At 58.1% G+C, this 16,168-nt stretch overlaps 7 protein-coding genes across 7 annotated transcripts; 3 read left to right on the top strand and 4 right to left on the bottom strand.

The window, feature by feature from the left end:
* Positions 1 to 171: 171 nt before the first annotated feature.
* On the bottom strand, positions 172 to 910 carry UV8b_06074 (uncharacterized protein; the record flags this gene model as incomplete). Its single annotated transcript, XM_043143571.1, has 5 exons — positions 172 to 180; positions 235 to 279; positions 331 to 456; positions 529 to 855; positions 908 to 910. 5 exons carry the CDS (start codon positions 908 to 910, stop codon positions 172 to 174), a joined length of 510 nt encoding a protein of 169 aa, XP_042999506.1.
* A 649-nt stretch (positions 911 to 1,559) lies between these two features.
* Positions 1,560 to 3,342, top strand: UV8b_06073 (uncharacterized protein; the record flags this gene model as incomplete). The annotated part of the gene is made up of 2 exons (XM_043143570.1): positions 1,560 to 1,578; positions 1,670 to 3,342. The coding sequence occupies 2 exons, from the start codon at positions 1,560 to 1,562 to the stop codon at positions 3,340 to 3,342; spliced, it is 1,692 nt and encodes a 563-aa protein (XP_042999505.1).
* Positions 3,343 to 3,745: 403 nt separating this feature from the next.
* Positions 3,746 to 4,157, bottom strand: UV8b_06072 (uncharacterized protein; the record flags this gene model as incomplete). Its single annotated transcript, XM_043143569.1, has 2 exons — positions 3,746 to 3,898; positions 4,032 to 4,157. The coding sequence occupies 2 exons, from the start codon at positions 4,155 to 4,157 to the stop codon at positions 3,746 to 3,748; spliced, it is 279 nt and encodes a 92-aa protein (XP_042999504.1).
* A 494-nt stretch (positions 4,158 to 4,651) lies between these two features.
* Positions 4,652 to 6,316, top strand: UV8b_06071 (uncharacterized protein; the record flags this gene model as incomplete). Its single annotated transcript, XM_043143568.1, has 2 exons — positions 4,652 to 4,786; positions 4,862 to 6,316. 2 exons carry the CDS (start codon positions 4,652 to 4,654, stop codon positions 6,314 to 6,316), a joined length of 1,590 nt encoding a protein of 529 aa, XP_042999503.1.
* Positions 6,317 to 7,854: 1,538 nt separating this feature from the next.
* On the top strand, positions 7,855 to 9,677 carry UV8b_06070 (uncharacterized protein; the record flags this gene model as incomplete). The annotated part of the gene is made up of 5 exons (XM_043143567.1): positions 7,855 to 7,918; positions 8,069 to 8,142; positions 8,216 to 8,248; positions 8,335 to 8,709; positions 8,772 to 9,677. 5 exons carry the CDS (start codon positions 7,855 to 7,857, stop codon positions 9,675 to 9,677), a joined length of 1,452 nt encoding a protein of 483 aa, XP_042999502.1.
* A 469-nt stretch (positions 9,678 to 10,146) lies between these two features.
* Positions 10,147 to 10,479, bottom strand: UV8b_06069 (uncharacterized protein; the record flags this gene model as incomplete). Its single annotated transcript, XM_043143566.1, has 1 exon — positions 10,147 to 10,479. The coding sequence occupies one exon, from the start codon at positions 10,477 to 10,479 to the stop codon at positions 10,147 to 10,149; it is 333 nt and encodes a 110-aa protein (XP_042999501.1).
* Positions 10,480 to 11,143: 664 nt separating this feature from the next.
* On the bottom strand, positions 11,144 to 11,740 carry UV8b_06068 (uncharacterized protein; the record flags this gene model as incomplete). The annotated part of the gene is made up of 1 exon (XM_043143565.1): positions 11,144 to 11,740. One exon carries the CDS (start codon positions 11,738 to 11,740, stop codon positions 11,144 to 11,146), a length of 597 nt encoding a protein of 198 aa, XP_042999500.1.
* Positions 11,741 to 16,168: the final 4,428 nt, after the last annotated feature.

Here is a 16,168-nt window from a genome sequence, read left to right as displayed (position 1 = left end):
CTACGGTGGTAGCCTCGTGTCTAAATAATCGACCATGGACCCCTTGCATAACGCCGAGATGGCCTATTTTTCAACACGCTCGAGCTTCCGCTCTGGTCAAGGCTTCAGATGCTTGCCTATATTTTACCAATTCGAGCCTCCTTCTCTTCCCTCAATCATTCAGTAAACCATTCAGTCAAACTAAAACGAAAAGTCAGCACGTCGAAAGATAAAGACTGTGAGCGAGAGTACTACCGGAGTCAAGAAGGATTCGGCCACGAATCGGGCTCGCGCGTTCAACTGAGGAACGTTAGTCCGCATGTCTCGTACAACATAGATGGGCGGCCGTACGAAAAGCTTCATCTCCGAAATCTCCTTGTCCACGTCTTCCATGAATTGGATGATAAAGTCGACCAGTTTGTGTTTGAGCATCTCGTCCGTGTGGAAGTTTGTTATCAGGAAGGATATGTCGTAGCCCTAGCATACGGTCAACCACACCACACTGTCCCTCCCCAACAATAGCCAGGCTCGTGGGAGTGGACGACAAACCTTGATCGGTTTTCTTCTCAGGATAAAGAACGATTCGGCCCTCTGGGTCAGGAATCTGGTGAACTTGTGGACCAGGATGTGCTCGATTTCATCGGCTTGCTTGATCTTGATGCTGATTCGGATGGAGTTGATGCTCGGCTCGATAAGGACGCGCTCGTTCTCGTTTCGCGCAATCGTCAGTGGCGTCAGAAGGACCTCGGGGGATGTCTGAGCCTCGATCTCGGGAACGTTGTGCCTTTCTGCCGTCTGCGACGCGAAGTTGGACAGGGTGAGCGCTGCCGTCAAGCTGCTGCGCACGCACTGCAGGTAAGGTCGCAGAGACTGAGACTATGCTGACAAGTCAGATGGGCCGTTCCGCTGCGTGCCCGACTCTGCTTACCATGCTGGCCGGCGGCGAGGTCGACGAGGCCGGTTCATGCAACGATGGGCTGTAGCCACGAATGTTGTTTGGATGGAGTTGGCTTGAGCTCGGCGGGGGTTTGCTCTAGGGATGGTCTGACGTTGTCAACGTGGGGCCATTGATGAGACGCATGTCAGGCAAGGCTCACGTGATATCTTTGGGTTTTTCTCCTCGACAAAGCCGACCTGTTAGACGGATGAAGCCTCCTTGCGAGGATCAACCATGTATAGCACGACAAGAAAGTCTGGCTTCATGGACGCAATGGATTCTAATGAGCTGGCACAGGAAGGTCAAGGCTGCTGAAGTTTGAACGGCAAACCCGCAGGTTACTGGCTTATCGTCAATTGCACAGCCACATCAAAGCCCGTCGCTGCCTGCGGACTGGGCCTGTGGCGCAGCCTGTGGGTCGTGGTATTGTCGTTGACTTGCCAGCTTCGTGACGCATTTGTCCAACCCTCGTCTTCCACCATCCTCTACCGTCTCTTCTATAAAGCACCAAAAGCAGCAGCCGCCATCACCGACTACTTGGGAGGCTCTTTTTCGGAAAAGAACAGAAAACATCAAGGCCGCCATAGCGCAGTTCCTATCCCAACTTCACGACTTCCCTGTGCGTTCGGTTTCCGTCACAACCATGGCGTCAAAAATGACTGGTTTGTTTAGCCCCCCCCCCCCCCTCCATTTGGACAAACTTCACCGCCCAGCCCGGTGCGCAAGCCCTGCTGCTGCTGACATCATTTCCAGTCGTGGTCAAGCACCAAGGCAAAAAGTACAATGTCGACATAGACCCTTCGTCCACCGGCGAGGATTTCAAACTGCAGCTTTTCAGCTTGACCAACGTCGAGCCTGACAGGCAAAAGATCTTGATCAAGGGCGGCCAGTTGAAGGATGATGCCGAGATGGGCAAGCTGGGCCTCAAGGCCGGGCAAACAATCATGATGATTGGAACTCCCGGAGATTCCGGCGATCTTGTCCGTCCCAAGAATTCCATCAAGTTTGTTGAAGACATGACGGAGGCCGAGCAAGCTCAGCAGGTTGGAGCCACACCTGCCGGGCTGGTCAACCTGGGAAACACCTGCTACCTCAACTCGACTCTTCAGACGTTGCGCTCCATCCCCGAGCTGCAGTCGTCTCTTCAAAAATACTCACCACCCGTTTCCACGGGACTCTTGGCGGGCATGACCCAGCTGGATTTGGTGGGGCAGCTAGCCGCTCTATACAAGCAGATGGCCGGGACCCAGGGAGCGTTCCCGCCCGGCTTGTTCCTCGATGCGCTCCGCCATGTGTTCCCTCAGTTTGCGGAAAAGGCCAAGTCGAACAATGGCTACGCGCAGCAGGATGCCGAAGAGGCTTGGTCTCAAATAGTTCAGCAGCTCAGCCAAAAGGTCATGATTAAAGAGTCGGATGGCGCTCCCGAGAATTCATTTGTCGACAAGTACATGTCCGGGGAATTCTCCTCCACTCTGGAGTGCGACGAAGAAGAAGCCCGAAACGGTGGTGAGCAGGCTGTCGAGAGCAAAGATCGGTTTTACAAGCTCAACTGCCACATTGACGCCACGACGAACCATCTCCGAGACGGCATCCTGGCGTCTCTCAGCGAAAAGTTGGAGAAGAATTCCGCCATGCTAGGCCGCGACGCCACCTACACGAAAACGTCGCGGATTTCTCGAGCTCCCAAGTACCTGACCGTTCACTTTGTACGATTCTTCTGGAAGCGAGAGACCAAAAAGAAGGCCAAGATTATGCGCAAGGTCACGTTCCCGCAAGAGCTCGACATTGTCGAGTTTTGCTCCGACGAGCTGAAGAGGGCTTTGGCGCCGGTTCGCGACAAGGTTCGCGAGATAAGGAAAGACGAGGAGGATATCGAGCGAGCCCGCAAGCGTCGTAGGACGAACCCTGCGCAGGACTTGGGCGATATCCCCGGCGGCGCCGGCCTGCCTTTGGAAAGGGAAAGGACCAAGAAAGAGAAGGAGGAAGAGAAGGCCAAGAACACGACTGACGGCGACACCGCGATGGGCGAGACGTACAAGACGGATGCCGAGATTGACGCCGAAAAGGACGCTTCCGTCGTTGCCGCCAAGAAGGAGCTCAACGCGCTGATCGACCCGGCGCTGCGTGATGACGACGGCGCCAACCAGTCGGGTCTGTACGAGCTTCGCGGCGTCGTCACTCACCAGGGCGCCAGCGCGGATAGTGGCCATTACACGGCCTATGTCAAAAAGACTGCTCCGGTCGACCCCAAGACGGGCGCAAAGGGCGAGGAGGACGGAAAGTGGTGGTGGTTCAACGACGACAAGGTCACCGAGGTGACGGTAGACAAGGTTGAGGCCCTGGCCGGCGGAGGTGAATCGCACTCGGCACTGATCTTGCTGTACAAGGCGGTTGCCCTGCCTTCGTCAGAGGGTGTTGTTGAGTAAATCAATATGTCGCGCCAATCAATCTGTCGCGCCAAAGACGGAAGAGAGGGAGCAGTTTTGACAAAGCGTCGAGTCGTGTGTTGGAACGAGGGCGAGCCGCCGGGGCTAAGGGGAAACATGCTGTGATTGGGTGCGAGAATTGAGTGATGGAAGGGGTTCGCATCTCAACGAGAACCAGTAGTAGACTCTTGATTGGAAGTAAAAAAAAAAAAAAAAAAAAAAAAAAAAAAAAACCAAGGCTGTATTGAACGTTGCATAACGGGTATCCCTTTTGACTCATCCAAACTCATCCAAACTCATCCAAACGCCATCCAATGCTTCGCCTCGGCTCCACGGGGGAGCGGCACGAGGTGTATATCTTCCAAACGCGACGAGGGCCTCGGCGCCGCCGAAAACCACGACTTTACTTTTTCCCAGCCTCGCGCTCCTGTGCACGCTCCCTGAACAGGGCGAGTCTGCGCTCCAGCCCAGCCTTTTGCTGGAGCAAATGGACCTTTTGCGCCTCCAAAATGGCGATTTGCTCGGCCGTCGGGGTCGTCTGCAACTGCTTGGCCGCCTGTTTTCCGCCGCGTCAGCAAAACCAGCCTCGGACTGCCTTGCGCCCCCCTCCTCCCCCCCCCCAACAACCTCCTTGGCGTTGGGTTTCGGGTTTCCCAGTTCACGAACGAATGGCGGCGGCGGCGGCGCACCTGTCTCTTTTGCTTGTCCGTCTTGAGCTGGGCGCCCGTGACGGCGCCGACGGAGATGACGGCCGCGACGGCGACGGACCATACGCCGCGCTTGAATTTTTCCCGGGTCGTCCATCGGTACGCCATGATGCCCGTTGCGGGCCAACGTCGAGCGGGAGGGGGGGATGAGGCGGCGATGGATGCGATGGATGCGATGGTCTGGTTGATTCGGAGGTCCGGCTTGGTGGATCATGGATGGGTCAAATCGAGAACCCGGGCGAAGCGGGCATGGTTGGCGTGGAGGACATGACTAAATGTCGTTCCCCTTGACGCGAGGAAGTGGACGTACAGAGAGTACCCCGTAGAGAAATTAGTGCCGAGTAGATTCAGCGCTCCATGTCCCGGTTGCCAACGCCCCACTTATCCGACACGAGGCCTTCGCGCCGCACAGCAAGCTTCCATGTTGCCTTGCTACTTTGCTACGTCTTACTTGTCATCACCTTGCGCCGGCTTGCCATTGTCCGAGCAGAGCTGAAAATCTGCAACAAAAGCGCCGAAACTTCTTGAAATAGATGGCAACGCGAAACAAATCCACATCCTCCGTTTGATCCCGTGGCACCGCGGCACCTGGACTCCCAACAATGGCCGATGCCAGCGATGACGTGGGACAGCTGTCCCCAACACAGCAGCAGGCTCTTCAACAGTACATTCAGGTCACCGACCAAGACGTCGAATCAGCCGTCCCCCTGCTGGAAAGGTCACAGTGGAATGTACAGGTGAGCACGATCGGCCGACCTTTCTTCCTGTCGAAAACAAACCCTCTGGCGATCGGCGACTTAACACCACCACAGATTGCCATAGCCAAATTCTTCGACGGCGAAGGACCCGACCTAGTGGCAGAAGCCATGGCCGCGCAGGACATACCCCGAACCACGGCAAGACACGAGAACCTCCAACAGAGCCTTCTCGCCTCGGAAGGCTTCGCATCGATACCCCAGCGACGGAACCGAACCGACCCGGCCCCGAGGATAGTCCCGCAACAGCCAGTCACACATCGATCACCGTGGATAATAGGACTCCTTCTTTCTCCGTTTGGCTGGGGGTGGCGCGCCGCTTCGGCCCTTTTCCGAACGTTTTGGTACCTCTTGTCCTTGCTGCCAGCGTCTTTGCGACCGCGGGCCGTCGCCAGCCGCATGTCAACAGGCTTCAAGGACACGAGCGGCCGGCGGATGCTGATGCCTCGCGACACGGCCGCACGATTTAAGCGGGAACTCGACGAAGAATACGGCGCGAACCAACTGCCGTTCTTCGAGGGCGGCATGGCTCAGGCTCACGATCTGGCAAAGAAGGAGCTCAAGTTTCTGCTGGTTGTCCTGCTGTCTCCCGAGCATGACGAGACGGCGTCCTTCATCCGCGACACGCTGTTGTCGCCGGACGTGGTGGACTACGTCAAAGACCCTGCCAACAACATTGTGCTCTGGGGAGGAAACGTGCTGGATTCAGAAGCATACCAGATAGCCTCCGAGTACAAGTGCACCAAGTTTCCCTTCTCAGCCTTGGTGTGCCTGACGCCCAAAGAGGGCAGCGCTCGCATGGGCGTTGTCAAGCGACTCGTGGGGCCCATGCCGGCCGCAACGTATCTGTCCGAGCTTCAAGACTCGGTCGAGAAATACGGCGCCGACTTGGCCGGCGTCCGCGCAGAGCGGGCTGCTCAGGAGGTGGCTAGGAGCCTTCGCAACGAGCAGGACTCGGCGTACGAGCGATCCTTGGCCATTGACAAGGAGCGGACCCGCCAGAGGAAAGAGGCCGCAGCTGCCGCCGAGGCCGCCGAGGCCCAGGCCAGACGCAAAGCCGAGGCGACGGCCTTGCTCGAGAAGCAGCGACGCCAGTGGAGAGCTTGGCGCGCTGCCCGCATCCTGCCCGAGCCGCCGGCGGGCGACAAGGACGTGGTGCGCGTCGCCGTCAAGATGCCGGACGAGTTTCCCGGGGCGGGACGGGTCATCCGGAGATTTCCGCCAGAGGCTCCGCTGGAAGAGCTGTACGCCTTTGTGGAATGCTACGACAGGTTGCGAGAAGCCGCAGACCAGGACGACGCAGTCGACTGTGGCCCCGCGGTCGAAGCACCCAAGAATTACGAGCACAAGTATTCCTTCCAGATGGCATCCACCCTGCCCCGAGTGGTGTATGAACCCAGCAGAACAGCCACAATGGGCGAGAGGATTGGCAGGTCGGGCAACCTGATTGTCGAGCAGACGACGCCTGAGCCGGAAGGGGGGGAGGATGGCGACGGTGGCGTCGAGGATTAGCCTAGGCTGTGCGTACGAGCAGAGCAGTCTTGCTGCCAGCAGCCTGTGCAAAAAAATGGCCGCAAGCAATGAGTCTTTGATATAGAAAACAACGTTGCGTTCCGCCGCGACCCAGCACAGCTGCTCTTGGACGCCTTCCGAGGCAAGGACGTTGCCTGGGCCGCGGACGTGACGGCGTAATTACCAAGGAAACGTCCCCTGGTCAGTCAATCGTCCTGGTGTTGCTGCACGCACCCTGCTTTGCTGCGGTATGGCGCCCAAGGGGACGATGAGTCTTGCACGTGTCAAGCCTGCTGATTAATGGTGTGGGATTGCGTAGCTGTTTGAGGCTGTGCAGAAGTTTTTCAGGCCCTCGATTATAGACCATCCAGTCTCGACCTTTTAGTTGTGCACGACGAGCTCCACCACCAGCCAAGAGATATTCCTGCTGCAACTGTAAACCCCAAGTGACAAGTTTCGTAAAAGAAATACGGAGAAAAAAAAAACATGAAATTGACACTTTGAATTAAAATAGAAAGAGAAGTAGAAGTAGAAATACGCAAGCCAAAACTTGCCTTGGCCATTTTCTATTTCGGGCTAGACTCTTTTGTTTCATCATTTGCTGTGAAACGACGTGTACTTGTTTGTTACATACTGTGCTGTGCCCGGCCCGGCAGCCAGATGAACAACTGCCATCTCCACATGAAGCCACCTGGACAGCTTCGCCACAAGCGTCGTCTTGGCACTCCTCATTTTGGTCCGCTGACGCACTCACTCTCTCTCGCGTGGCTCACCAGCCTTCCTTGTTGAGCTCCACGACATGGTTGGATTTTGGGGCCTTATGGATTGGGTTCACGGGTTCTCGAACCTGGCTCTGAAGACTTCAATGTTGCCTTCTCCTCCCTCCACTTCCCCCGTCCCCATCCATCGCTTCAACGGATTCCCCTTGGATTGACACAACAGGACGCCGCACACGACGGACCATCCTGGTGTCTTGTCTGCCTTGTCTTGTCTTTCTTCAAGCACGGCAACGTCGGCGCGCGACCCTGAATCAGATGGATGCAACCCCATTGCTGTGCACGACCCGAACCTGAGCCCCACTGCCCGACCAGTAGGACCTAGGTAGCCGCAACCTCGCAAGTTCATTTGCGGATCCCATCAGCACTCCTCCGTCGAAAGAACGCAAAGGAAACGGCCCGACCCCTGTAATCGCTTGGAGGGGGATCTGGCAACTTGGCGGTTGCCCATCCAGGAGCCAGGACTCGGGTAAAGAGGCGACGGCCGAAATCCGCCGTCATCACATTCTCCCCCTTACCAAACCCCCACCACCCCGAGATCTCGGGCCTGGCCTGACGTCGGTTTCGAAGCTTTGCGACCGTTTCCCCCATCACTTGGCTTGTCTGAGCCTGGCACCCGTTGCCATACGACTGTCCTGTGCTTTGCTGCGTGGCACTCCCCACCATTTGGCAAACCCTCTGTGCGTCATCGAACTGCGCTTCGGCCCTACAATCGTGTGCGCGTCGACATCACACTTGGCCGCACGGGAGCCATTGTTCACGATGAAGTCTATAAAAGGTCTCAGCGTGAATAAGATGCTGGGGAGCATCAAGAAGAAGGCAAGCTGTATGTTTTCCCTTTGACCACGTTACATGCTGGTTGCCTATCCCCCGCACACCTGGCTCTGCCGGAATGATGCTGCGTGTCCCCCCCCCCCCTTTTCCATGTCGCAAGATCCTTCCATGTATCTAGAAAATGCTGAACGTCCTCCGGTAGGGAGTGCCAGTGGCCCATCGGCCTCGGCGGCGACCCCAGCAGAAAACCCGGAAGTGACTGCCCACAACAGCGTGGTAAGTCTGATAGATTCTTGCGTCTGGCGAAGTAACCGTGCTCAAACAGTCTTTTTTCCACCCGCATCTGCAGAAAGCCTTCTGCGAGTCTGGCGGGAATTCCAAGGTAAGGAGACATGTCAAATTTGCACCATGCCCGCAGCAGCGACTCGAGTCCCATCTAGGTAGCTAACCGAGAGACCCTTGAGCTAGTCGAATGAGGTTCTTTTTCTTCCTCCCATTGTCGATGCTGCAGAATCTTCCCCGGCCGCCGCAGCGGAATGCGCTCGAGTGATTCGCAAGTATCTGAGCAAAGACTATACCTCGAAGCCATCATGGCAGTACAACGCCATCATGCTGGTGAGGATTCTGACGGATAATCCGGGCGAGACGTTTACGCGAAACCTCGATGATAAATTCATCGATACCATTCGCGCCCTGCTGAAAAACGTAAAGGACCGCAGTGTATGGCAGTTACTGATGGAGACTTTGGATGACTTTGAGCACACGAAAACGCTGGATGAGAACCTGGCTCCGCTGGTTCTCATGTGGAAAAGGGAAAAGGAGGCTGCCATCAGAAAGCATGGGGTGGGTTGGAAATGTCCCCCCAAGTCATTTTGCATTCTCACCAACGCAGAAAAAAACAATAGGCCAGAGCACCCCCAACTGGCCCCAGGCCGCCTGCCATGAGTCAGCCTCCCGACAGACACATGCAGAACTACTTTGCCAAGGCTCATCATAACAACCGTCTACCCGACCCCGTCGAGCTGACGTCGAGGCTAGAAGAAGCGCGAACTTCGGCAAAGCTTCTGGAACAAGTCGTCATGAACACTCCGCCCGGCGAAATGTTGCAAAACGAGCTGATAAGAGAGTTTGCCGATCGCTGCTTGAGCGCATCTCGCAGTCTTCAGGGATACATGGTCTCGGAGAATCCCTCACCCGACAATGATACGATGGAGAGTCTGATTGACACAAACGAGCAACTGCAGACGGCCCTCAACCAACACAAGCGCGCAGTTTTGAACGCGCGCAAACAGCTTGGACTAGGGGCAAGTCCCGCCGACGATGCGCGCGCCGTTGCGCCAGACCACTCCGAGAACGAGAGCCAACAACGGAGCCACGATGTCGATGCTGGACTGATGTCTGGCGGAGCAAGCACAGGTGACGCGGCAAGCGGGAAAGGAAAGCAGGGCGACTCGCACGACCAGGCAGGCAGAAACGGCACGGCGGTTGGATCCAGCTCCCGGCAGTCGCCGACCGGCGGTGCCGCCCATGACCCTTTCGCAGACCCGGGACCGTTGGAGCCAAAGCACGCTGCGCAGAGTTGCTCAGAGTTCGGGCCCGAGGTTCCGCGCGAACCGTTCCACGCAGGCTTCGGCGGTCCGCTGTCAAGCCACAGCGTCGTGGTGAATGGCGTGGGCGACTCCAACTCGTCCAACTCGCGTGGCGGGATCGGCAGACCACGGGCAGGTCACAACCGGCCCCTGGACGCGTCTGACGAGGACGACATCTACGACGCAACGCCAAAGGGGAAAGGCCCTGTCGAAAGGCATTAGGAGGAGCGGCCTGGCCAAAGCAGACGCTGGCGAGGGGACGTAGCGAAGGGCCCTGGGCTGTGAGATGGCTGGCTGGCCAGAGGAGTCGGTCGAGTTTCTCTTGTTTCTTCGTTTCCTTTAGCTGGGATGCACTTTGTTTTCTTGTTTTTTTTTTCTTTCCCTGGGCAATGTCACCAGAGCAGGTTTAGTTAATGAGCGGATGTTGGGATGCACTCCATCTGCGTGACCTGGCGTTGATTGCAGCACAGAGCTGGATCCCTCATGCGCATATACGGCCGTGGTATGTAGGCATTGCGTCTGCGGGCCTGACACAGCCACGGGGCCGGCAGGCAGGGGCGCCGAAGGCAGCCGGCGGGCGGCGGGCGGCGGGCGGCGGGCGGCGGGCGGCGGGCGGCGGTGCCGGCTCACGATGTCGCCTGCATGACCCCGCAGGTATTCTGTGCGCCGCCGTGACTCTGTTGTTTTTGTGTCAGACAAGTCGCTGAGCTGCGTCAGCCTCGGGCGTCCACATGGCCAGCCACGATTGACCCCGGGTAGTTCGCAATCGCAGCCCCGCCTTGTGGCTGGAAGCGCCGAAGGGCAACTGGTCCCAGAGCGCGTCCAAGTGGGGACGCGGCTGCTCATTTGCGCGTCGATGGCCTCTTGAAACTTTCCCCACCGCCAGCCAGTCGCGCGCCCCAAGACGACGGACAAGCAGCTTCCACTGCAACGCGGCGTACCGCACATCAAGCGCTGTCATGAGACGGGGCGTGCCGTTGATCAACCCGGGAAGAAAGACAGGAGTGATTGAAAACACGCACATAATGGGCAAAAAAGAAAAAAGGAACTGGAGCAGCGTGACGACGAAAAAGGGAGTGCGAAATCCGCGGAGGAAAACGCCCGCTAGGTTGCGCGAGCCTTGGTTCCCCTGCGGTCAACTGGCAGCAACGAAAAGGGAGTGCGAAATCCGCGGAGGAAAACGCCCGCTAGGTTGCGCGAGCCTTGGTTCCCCTGCGGTCGACTGGCAGCAAGGTCCCGTCAAGAAAACATGCCGACAAAGAAACGCCGCAGGCGCGCTACATGCCAGCGGCCATCCAAGAGACGGCCCTTCACCGCTTGTGCTGCAGCCGATTGGACGGCCGGGGTGGTGCTGCGTCAGATTCGGAACCTGATCGCGAGGACTTGGGGCTTTTCCGTGTCGTCGGGTCTGCCGTGACGTCGGATGTGTTGCCGTTCTGTTGGGCAGATTAATGTCGACGGCGGGCACGGTTGCAGGGGAGGCTGGGCAGCCTCAAACCGACCGCCGGACCGTCGTGGGCTGCAACCTGTTCGCAGCAGAGGCCTGGGGTGGTTATGGTGAGATTGAACAGGGGCGATATGCTCAGCGCCGAGTCCCGGACGAGAGTTCTCAGACCCACCTTTGCGACGTTCAGGACCCGCGGAGCACGTCAATGATGAAACAACTTTGAATCTCTTTTCTTCGGCTTCTAACCCGGGATGGTGGGAATCAAGCCAGCCTGCCGGGCCAGGGAGAAAGCAAAGTGTGACAACCATGTCGGCGCGCCATGTCGACGAGTCGGGCCCGTCTTCCCGCCTGGATCGTCGCCCGTGCAACCCGGACCCGTCATCGTCAGCGTCAGCAGCCTCCGTGTATTGGCCCGGCGCTGAACCTTGCTCATCCCGGCCCGGGCCTTTTGGAAGCACTCTTCCAGCCATGGAATGGGGTCCGGTGCAAAGGTAACCGACGTTCCTCCTGCGGCAATATCGTTCGACTCTGCCCGGCCACCAAGCAGGCCGACCTGAAGATTCACCAACGCGTCGGCGTCTCGCCTGCCCTGCAACTTGCGATACGCGGCGAGCGACGGCAAGCCAGCGCTGGCGGCAGCAGCAGGTCCCGTCCCAGTAGCTCTCCCACCTTTGAAAAAGAACGCTCCCCAGAGTACCAGAGACGGCAGCTCTCTTACTTGCCAGAGGTTTTTGTTTCTAGCCTCTTTTGCATTCCAGATCGGGCTGATGCTGTCTGCCGGGTCGCTGTCTTTGGCAGACTGCAGCCTCTCAGGGACATGTTTTGCATTTTCCGCCATGCTCGGCGTCATCACGTCAGAAGGGAGTCCGCCGACGCCGAGAGAGCCAGCGCAGACGATTGACGCAAAGCGTTAACCTCGCGAGATTGAGCCCTGGGCTGTTGATTTCAGTTTTGGAGCCGGCACGATGTTTCTTGCCGTGATGCCATTCGGGTTTGAATTTTTCCATGGGTTTGCTGGCGAACCTATGTAATGTCGAGGGCCAGCGCCTGCACGCGAAGTCGGTATTTGTTGTCCGTTTGATGTCTAAGGTTCTTAGTGCAATATCAACGCCATTTCATGGGTTTGCTGGCGAACATATAATGTCGAGGTTCAACGCCTGACGCGATGTCGATATTTGTTGTCCGTTGGTTTCCAAGGTTCTTAGTGCAATATCAACGCCATTTCATGGGTTTGCTGGCGAACCCATGTAATGTCGAGGTTCAACGCCTGATGCGAAGTCGGTATTTATTGTCCATTTGGTTTCCAAGGTTCTCAATGCAGTATCAACGCCCATTTCTTGTAGGAAAATCTCGAATCGATGACACGCCCAGGGGCTCAAAATCGATTTCGGAAAGCAATGAGCTTATATCGGCCTGCATTCGGTTGGTGGTGGCGTGAGATGATCGTGAGCCTCGGCATCAGGAGGGTTTCGTCCAGCGTCGCCAGAAGACTCACAAGTCTGCCTGTCTGCCGTTTCTGGCTGAGCGGGCTGAGGCGGGATGGAAATACGACGCCGTCCAACATGTACTGGCAGATTGCGATACGTTGGGGACCATGGCTATGGCTCGATATCCCGGCCCCTTTCCGACATGCTCGACTACCAGCAGCTGAGCAGTGGGAAACTGGAAGTCGCGACTGAAAAGATCTCTTCAAGGGGTTCCGAGAGCGGCTCTCACGAATCCTTGCTGGAGCCCGGCCTGGCCAGCCATCTTGTTTCACGTCGACTAACCAAACCATGGCCGCCGCCGGCAACAAAAGTTGACTCGCTGAGGCGACTTCTGACCCAGCGTCCATCTCTGCGGCGCCGCACTGCGAGGACCTGGGACGCGGAAACCCGCCCTACTTTTGGCCCCGGGAGTTGCCGTCAGTCACGAACCTGTCTGCTTCCATCACACGGCCAGCTGATGCGGAACCACGCCCGCCAGCTCGAGCTGCTGGGCGTGACGTGTCACACGGCTTCCCCCCGTCGAGCCCATCACGCGCGGCACAAGGAGAGCAGCCTCTGGGAGCTGCGTTTCCGCGACGGCGCTGGGTTCCGGCAAAGACGAAGACACGTGCCCCGACGCTTGGGCCAGGGGGGGCGTTTTGCCGGGCGCTGGAGCTCGACACGACATGGACGCTGGCTCGTGCTGCGGGCACGAGGTTCTTGGGGGGGGACGGAGGATGCAGGTGCGGACGCTGGTGCGCGCTGGAAAGGGGGGAGGGGAGCCGCGACCGGGGGCGGCGCAGACGGTCTGGTCGTGTTGTCACGATGAGGTTGTGATTATCGCGGACGAGCCAAGGGAGTTGCGCGGCTCGAGGCACAGCAGCATGTCCCAGAATTCAAAGACTCGGAACGAAGACTAAGCCCAAACCCCCAGCTCCGCCGAATCACCATCATCACCCCGGCATGGCGACCCCCTCCCCTCCTGCATTGTGGTCCGGTGTGATTGGTTTTCGTTGCGAGTTTTTTTTTTCCCATCATGCGATAATGATAATAATCCACATGGTCTGCCCCGAGCCGTTGGAAGCAGTCACGTTGTGGCCAGCGTGGGGTGGGCAGAGCGATGTTTTGGTTTTTTGGGGGGACTCTTTTTCTGCACTTGGAATATCCGCCGCCTACGCAGCTTACGGTGTTTTTGTTTGTTTGTTTGTTTGTTTTTTTTTTTTGTTTTTTTTTGTGCCGTACTTCACCTGAGAAAAAAAAAAAAAAATCACGTCGTCTGTCTCGAGCCACTCAATCAGGGCACACCATGATGGCGAGCCTGGGCTCGAGTTGGATTTCCCAGGTGGCCGGCCACTTGCAGGCGCCGCTGGAGTACATTGTTTGAAGAGGTATGTACATGCAAGTGGCAGAAACACCACGAGTGGCAAAGACGCGAGTGGCAGACGCCAGAGCTCACGCTAGAGCAGACACCAGACGCAGCAAGTGGCAGCAGATGGCCCGCCCGATGCCGGTCGCCAGCCGCCAGCCCGGTCGGGCTCCGCCGCCCCGCCGTACCAGACTGCCGGGCTGCGCAGCCCGCCCTGATTGGCCGGCATCCCCCCCCCCTGCGCGCGGAAAATTAACGCACGTCAACCGCAACTGCCCAGCCAGGACCCGGACGCGGCAGCCAACCAGCTGTCGAGGCGCTGAAAACGCTCCGTCACCACCTGGGGGGCCCGGCTGGCACACGCGGCTTGCCTCGAGTGGCCAGCGACGCCAGCCTACTGAGCACCAGACCAGACCACGTTGGATGAATCTCGAACCTTGTTTTCTCCTCCTCTCTCCTCTCTCCTCTATTTTTTTTTTTTTTTCTTTTTCGGGTCTTTTGCGAGCAAAAGCAAAACCCGCCGCCGCACCCGTGCGTATACGCGCCGACGCACCGGACCCAACCCTCCGCGCGCCAGCTGGACGGGGCGCGAACCCAAACGCCACTTGTTACTGTCGTGTCCGCCCATTCCGCCGGCTCCCCTCCGCCGCCGGTCGCGGCGGCGACTCGTCGTCTCGCCACCTGGTTTCTTGGTCTTGTTGCTTCTTTTTTTTTTTTTTTTTTTTTTTTCGAGCGACGACGCGATCTGCGCACACGCCCCCGGCGCAAAAACCTTGACGCCGCGCAAAGCCCCCCCCCGGTGGACAAAACGTCGCTGCTCGTCGCACCCCCCCCCCCCCCTTGTACCCGCGGCGCTGGGAACCGTGGGCCTGCATACATATCCAGATAGGAGACCCCCCCCCGGGGGGAACCGGGGGAGAAAAAAAAAAAGGGGGGTAACGGGAGCAAAGGCCCGACGCGCCAAGCGCGCAGGGCAGCCCAGCGTCACCGAGACGGCCAGCCCCAACGTTTGCGATGCCTGCCGCCCGGCCCACGCTGCCTTGCCTTTTTGCCTTTTTCTTCCGCTGGCAGTGGCAGGTATGATTCCCCCCCCCCCCGTTTGCCAGCATCGGGGTGCCGCGAAAGCCCGCCTCGCCCCGAGGAGTGCGTGCTGCTTGCCGCAAAGCAAAAGCGCAGGGGGGGGCGTGTTGGTTTCCCGAGCAAAATGCTCCAGTCCAGGCAGAACAGAATCTTTAGAGTTGCGCCGGCCCTCTTGACTTGCGCGAGTCGCCCATTCCTTCCTGGCGCCGGCACAGAGATGCCTACCCCCCCCTCCTTTTACACGACACGACACGACACGACACGACACGACACGAACAAGTCTTGTCTTGTCTTGTCTCGTCTCGTCTCGCCTTGTCTTGCGGGCAAGGGGAGCAACGTTTCCCACACCCCCCCTGGGGCAGAGCAAAGCAAAGGCCGTCGTCGTTGGGCCAAAAGTCAAAATCAAAACCGCCTCCGCCAAAGGCGGCGCCCTGGTGGGCAAAATCCAACTTCCAACTATGCCAGGGCAGCATGCCGTGCCTGGGGGCTCGACGTTCCTCTGGGCTTGGCCTGGCATTGCCACTTGTGCGCAACACCTGCCGTGGGCTTTTCGAGGCCTGTCGGGGATCTGGGATCGGGAATCTGGACTCTGGCCGCTCTGGCGGCCCCGCGTGTCCCAGCGTTGTCGTGTATTTGTTCGCGGACAGAGGGAATCCCCATTCCAAGGCCCCGTCACCCGTCGCAGCCTAGCTCACGGTCGGTAGTCTGGCCCGTCATTCCTGGGGGCAGAAGCAGAAAACAAACTCGTGCGCACTCCGTCTGCCTCGCCGGTGGTGTAGCCCGCGTTGTTCATGCCCAGTCCCGTTATAGCATCACGCCCGTAATCCAGCCCTGTTGGCAGCCATGCCGTTCCTGCACGACACCTTCATGCCCAGTCCCGTTCTACATGGGCATCACGCCCGTAATCTAGTACCCGAGCCCGCCCGCCTATCAGCTATTCCCCGGCGACGCTAAACTTGTGCCCGCAGTCCCGCCCCGGTCGTCTGTAAACTCTGCCCACGTTCGCAGCCATTCCTGGCAAAACAAGCTGCTACATATGTCATGCCCAGTCCCGTATCCCTCGCCCCGTGATCCAGTCCTGTTGACAGCCATGCCAGTTCTGCAGAATAAACACGCCTCTGCCTAGTCCCATCACGACCTCCCTCCCGTACTCCAGTCCTATTACCAGCCATGCCAGTTCTGCGGAACAAACACGCCTCCGCCCAGTCCCATCACGGCCTCCCTCCCGTACTCCAGCCCTGCTGACTGCCCTGTCTGCATATCACGCCTCTGCCCCATCGGCACAGCCCATCAGATTCCTTCCACAAGATGACAAAGATGAGATTTTTCATGATTAGAGTTCTGACTTCCTAAA

Source organism: Ustilaginoidea virens, chromosome 5 (assembly GCF_000687475.1).
Source record: "Ustilaginoidea virens chromosome 5, complete sequence".
NCBI classification, from domain to species: Eukaryota; Fungi; Ascomycota; class Sordariomycetes; order Hypocreales; family Clavicipitaceae; genus Ustilaginoidea; species Ustilaginoidea virens.
The sequence above is the reverse complement of the archived record's forward strand: the minus strand, read 5'-3'. Positions and strand labels throughout refer to the sequence as shown.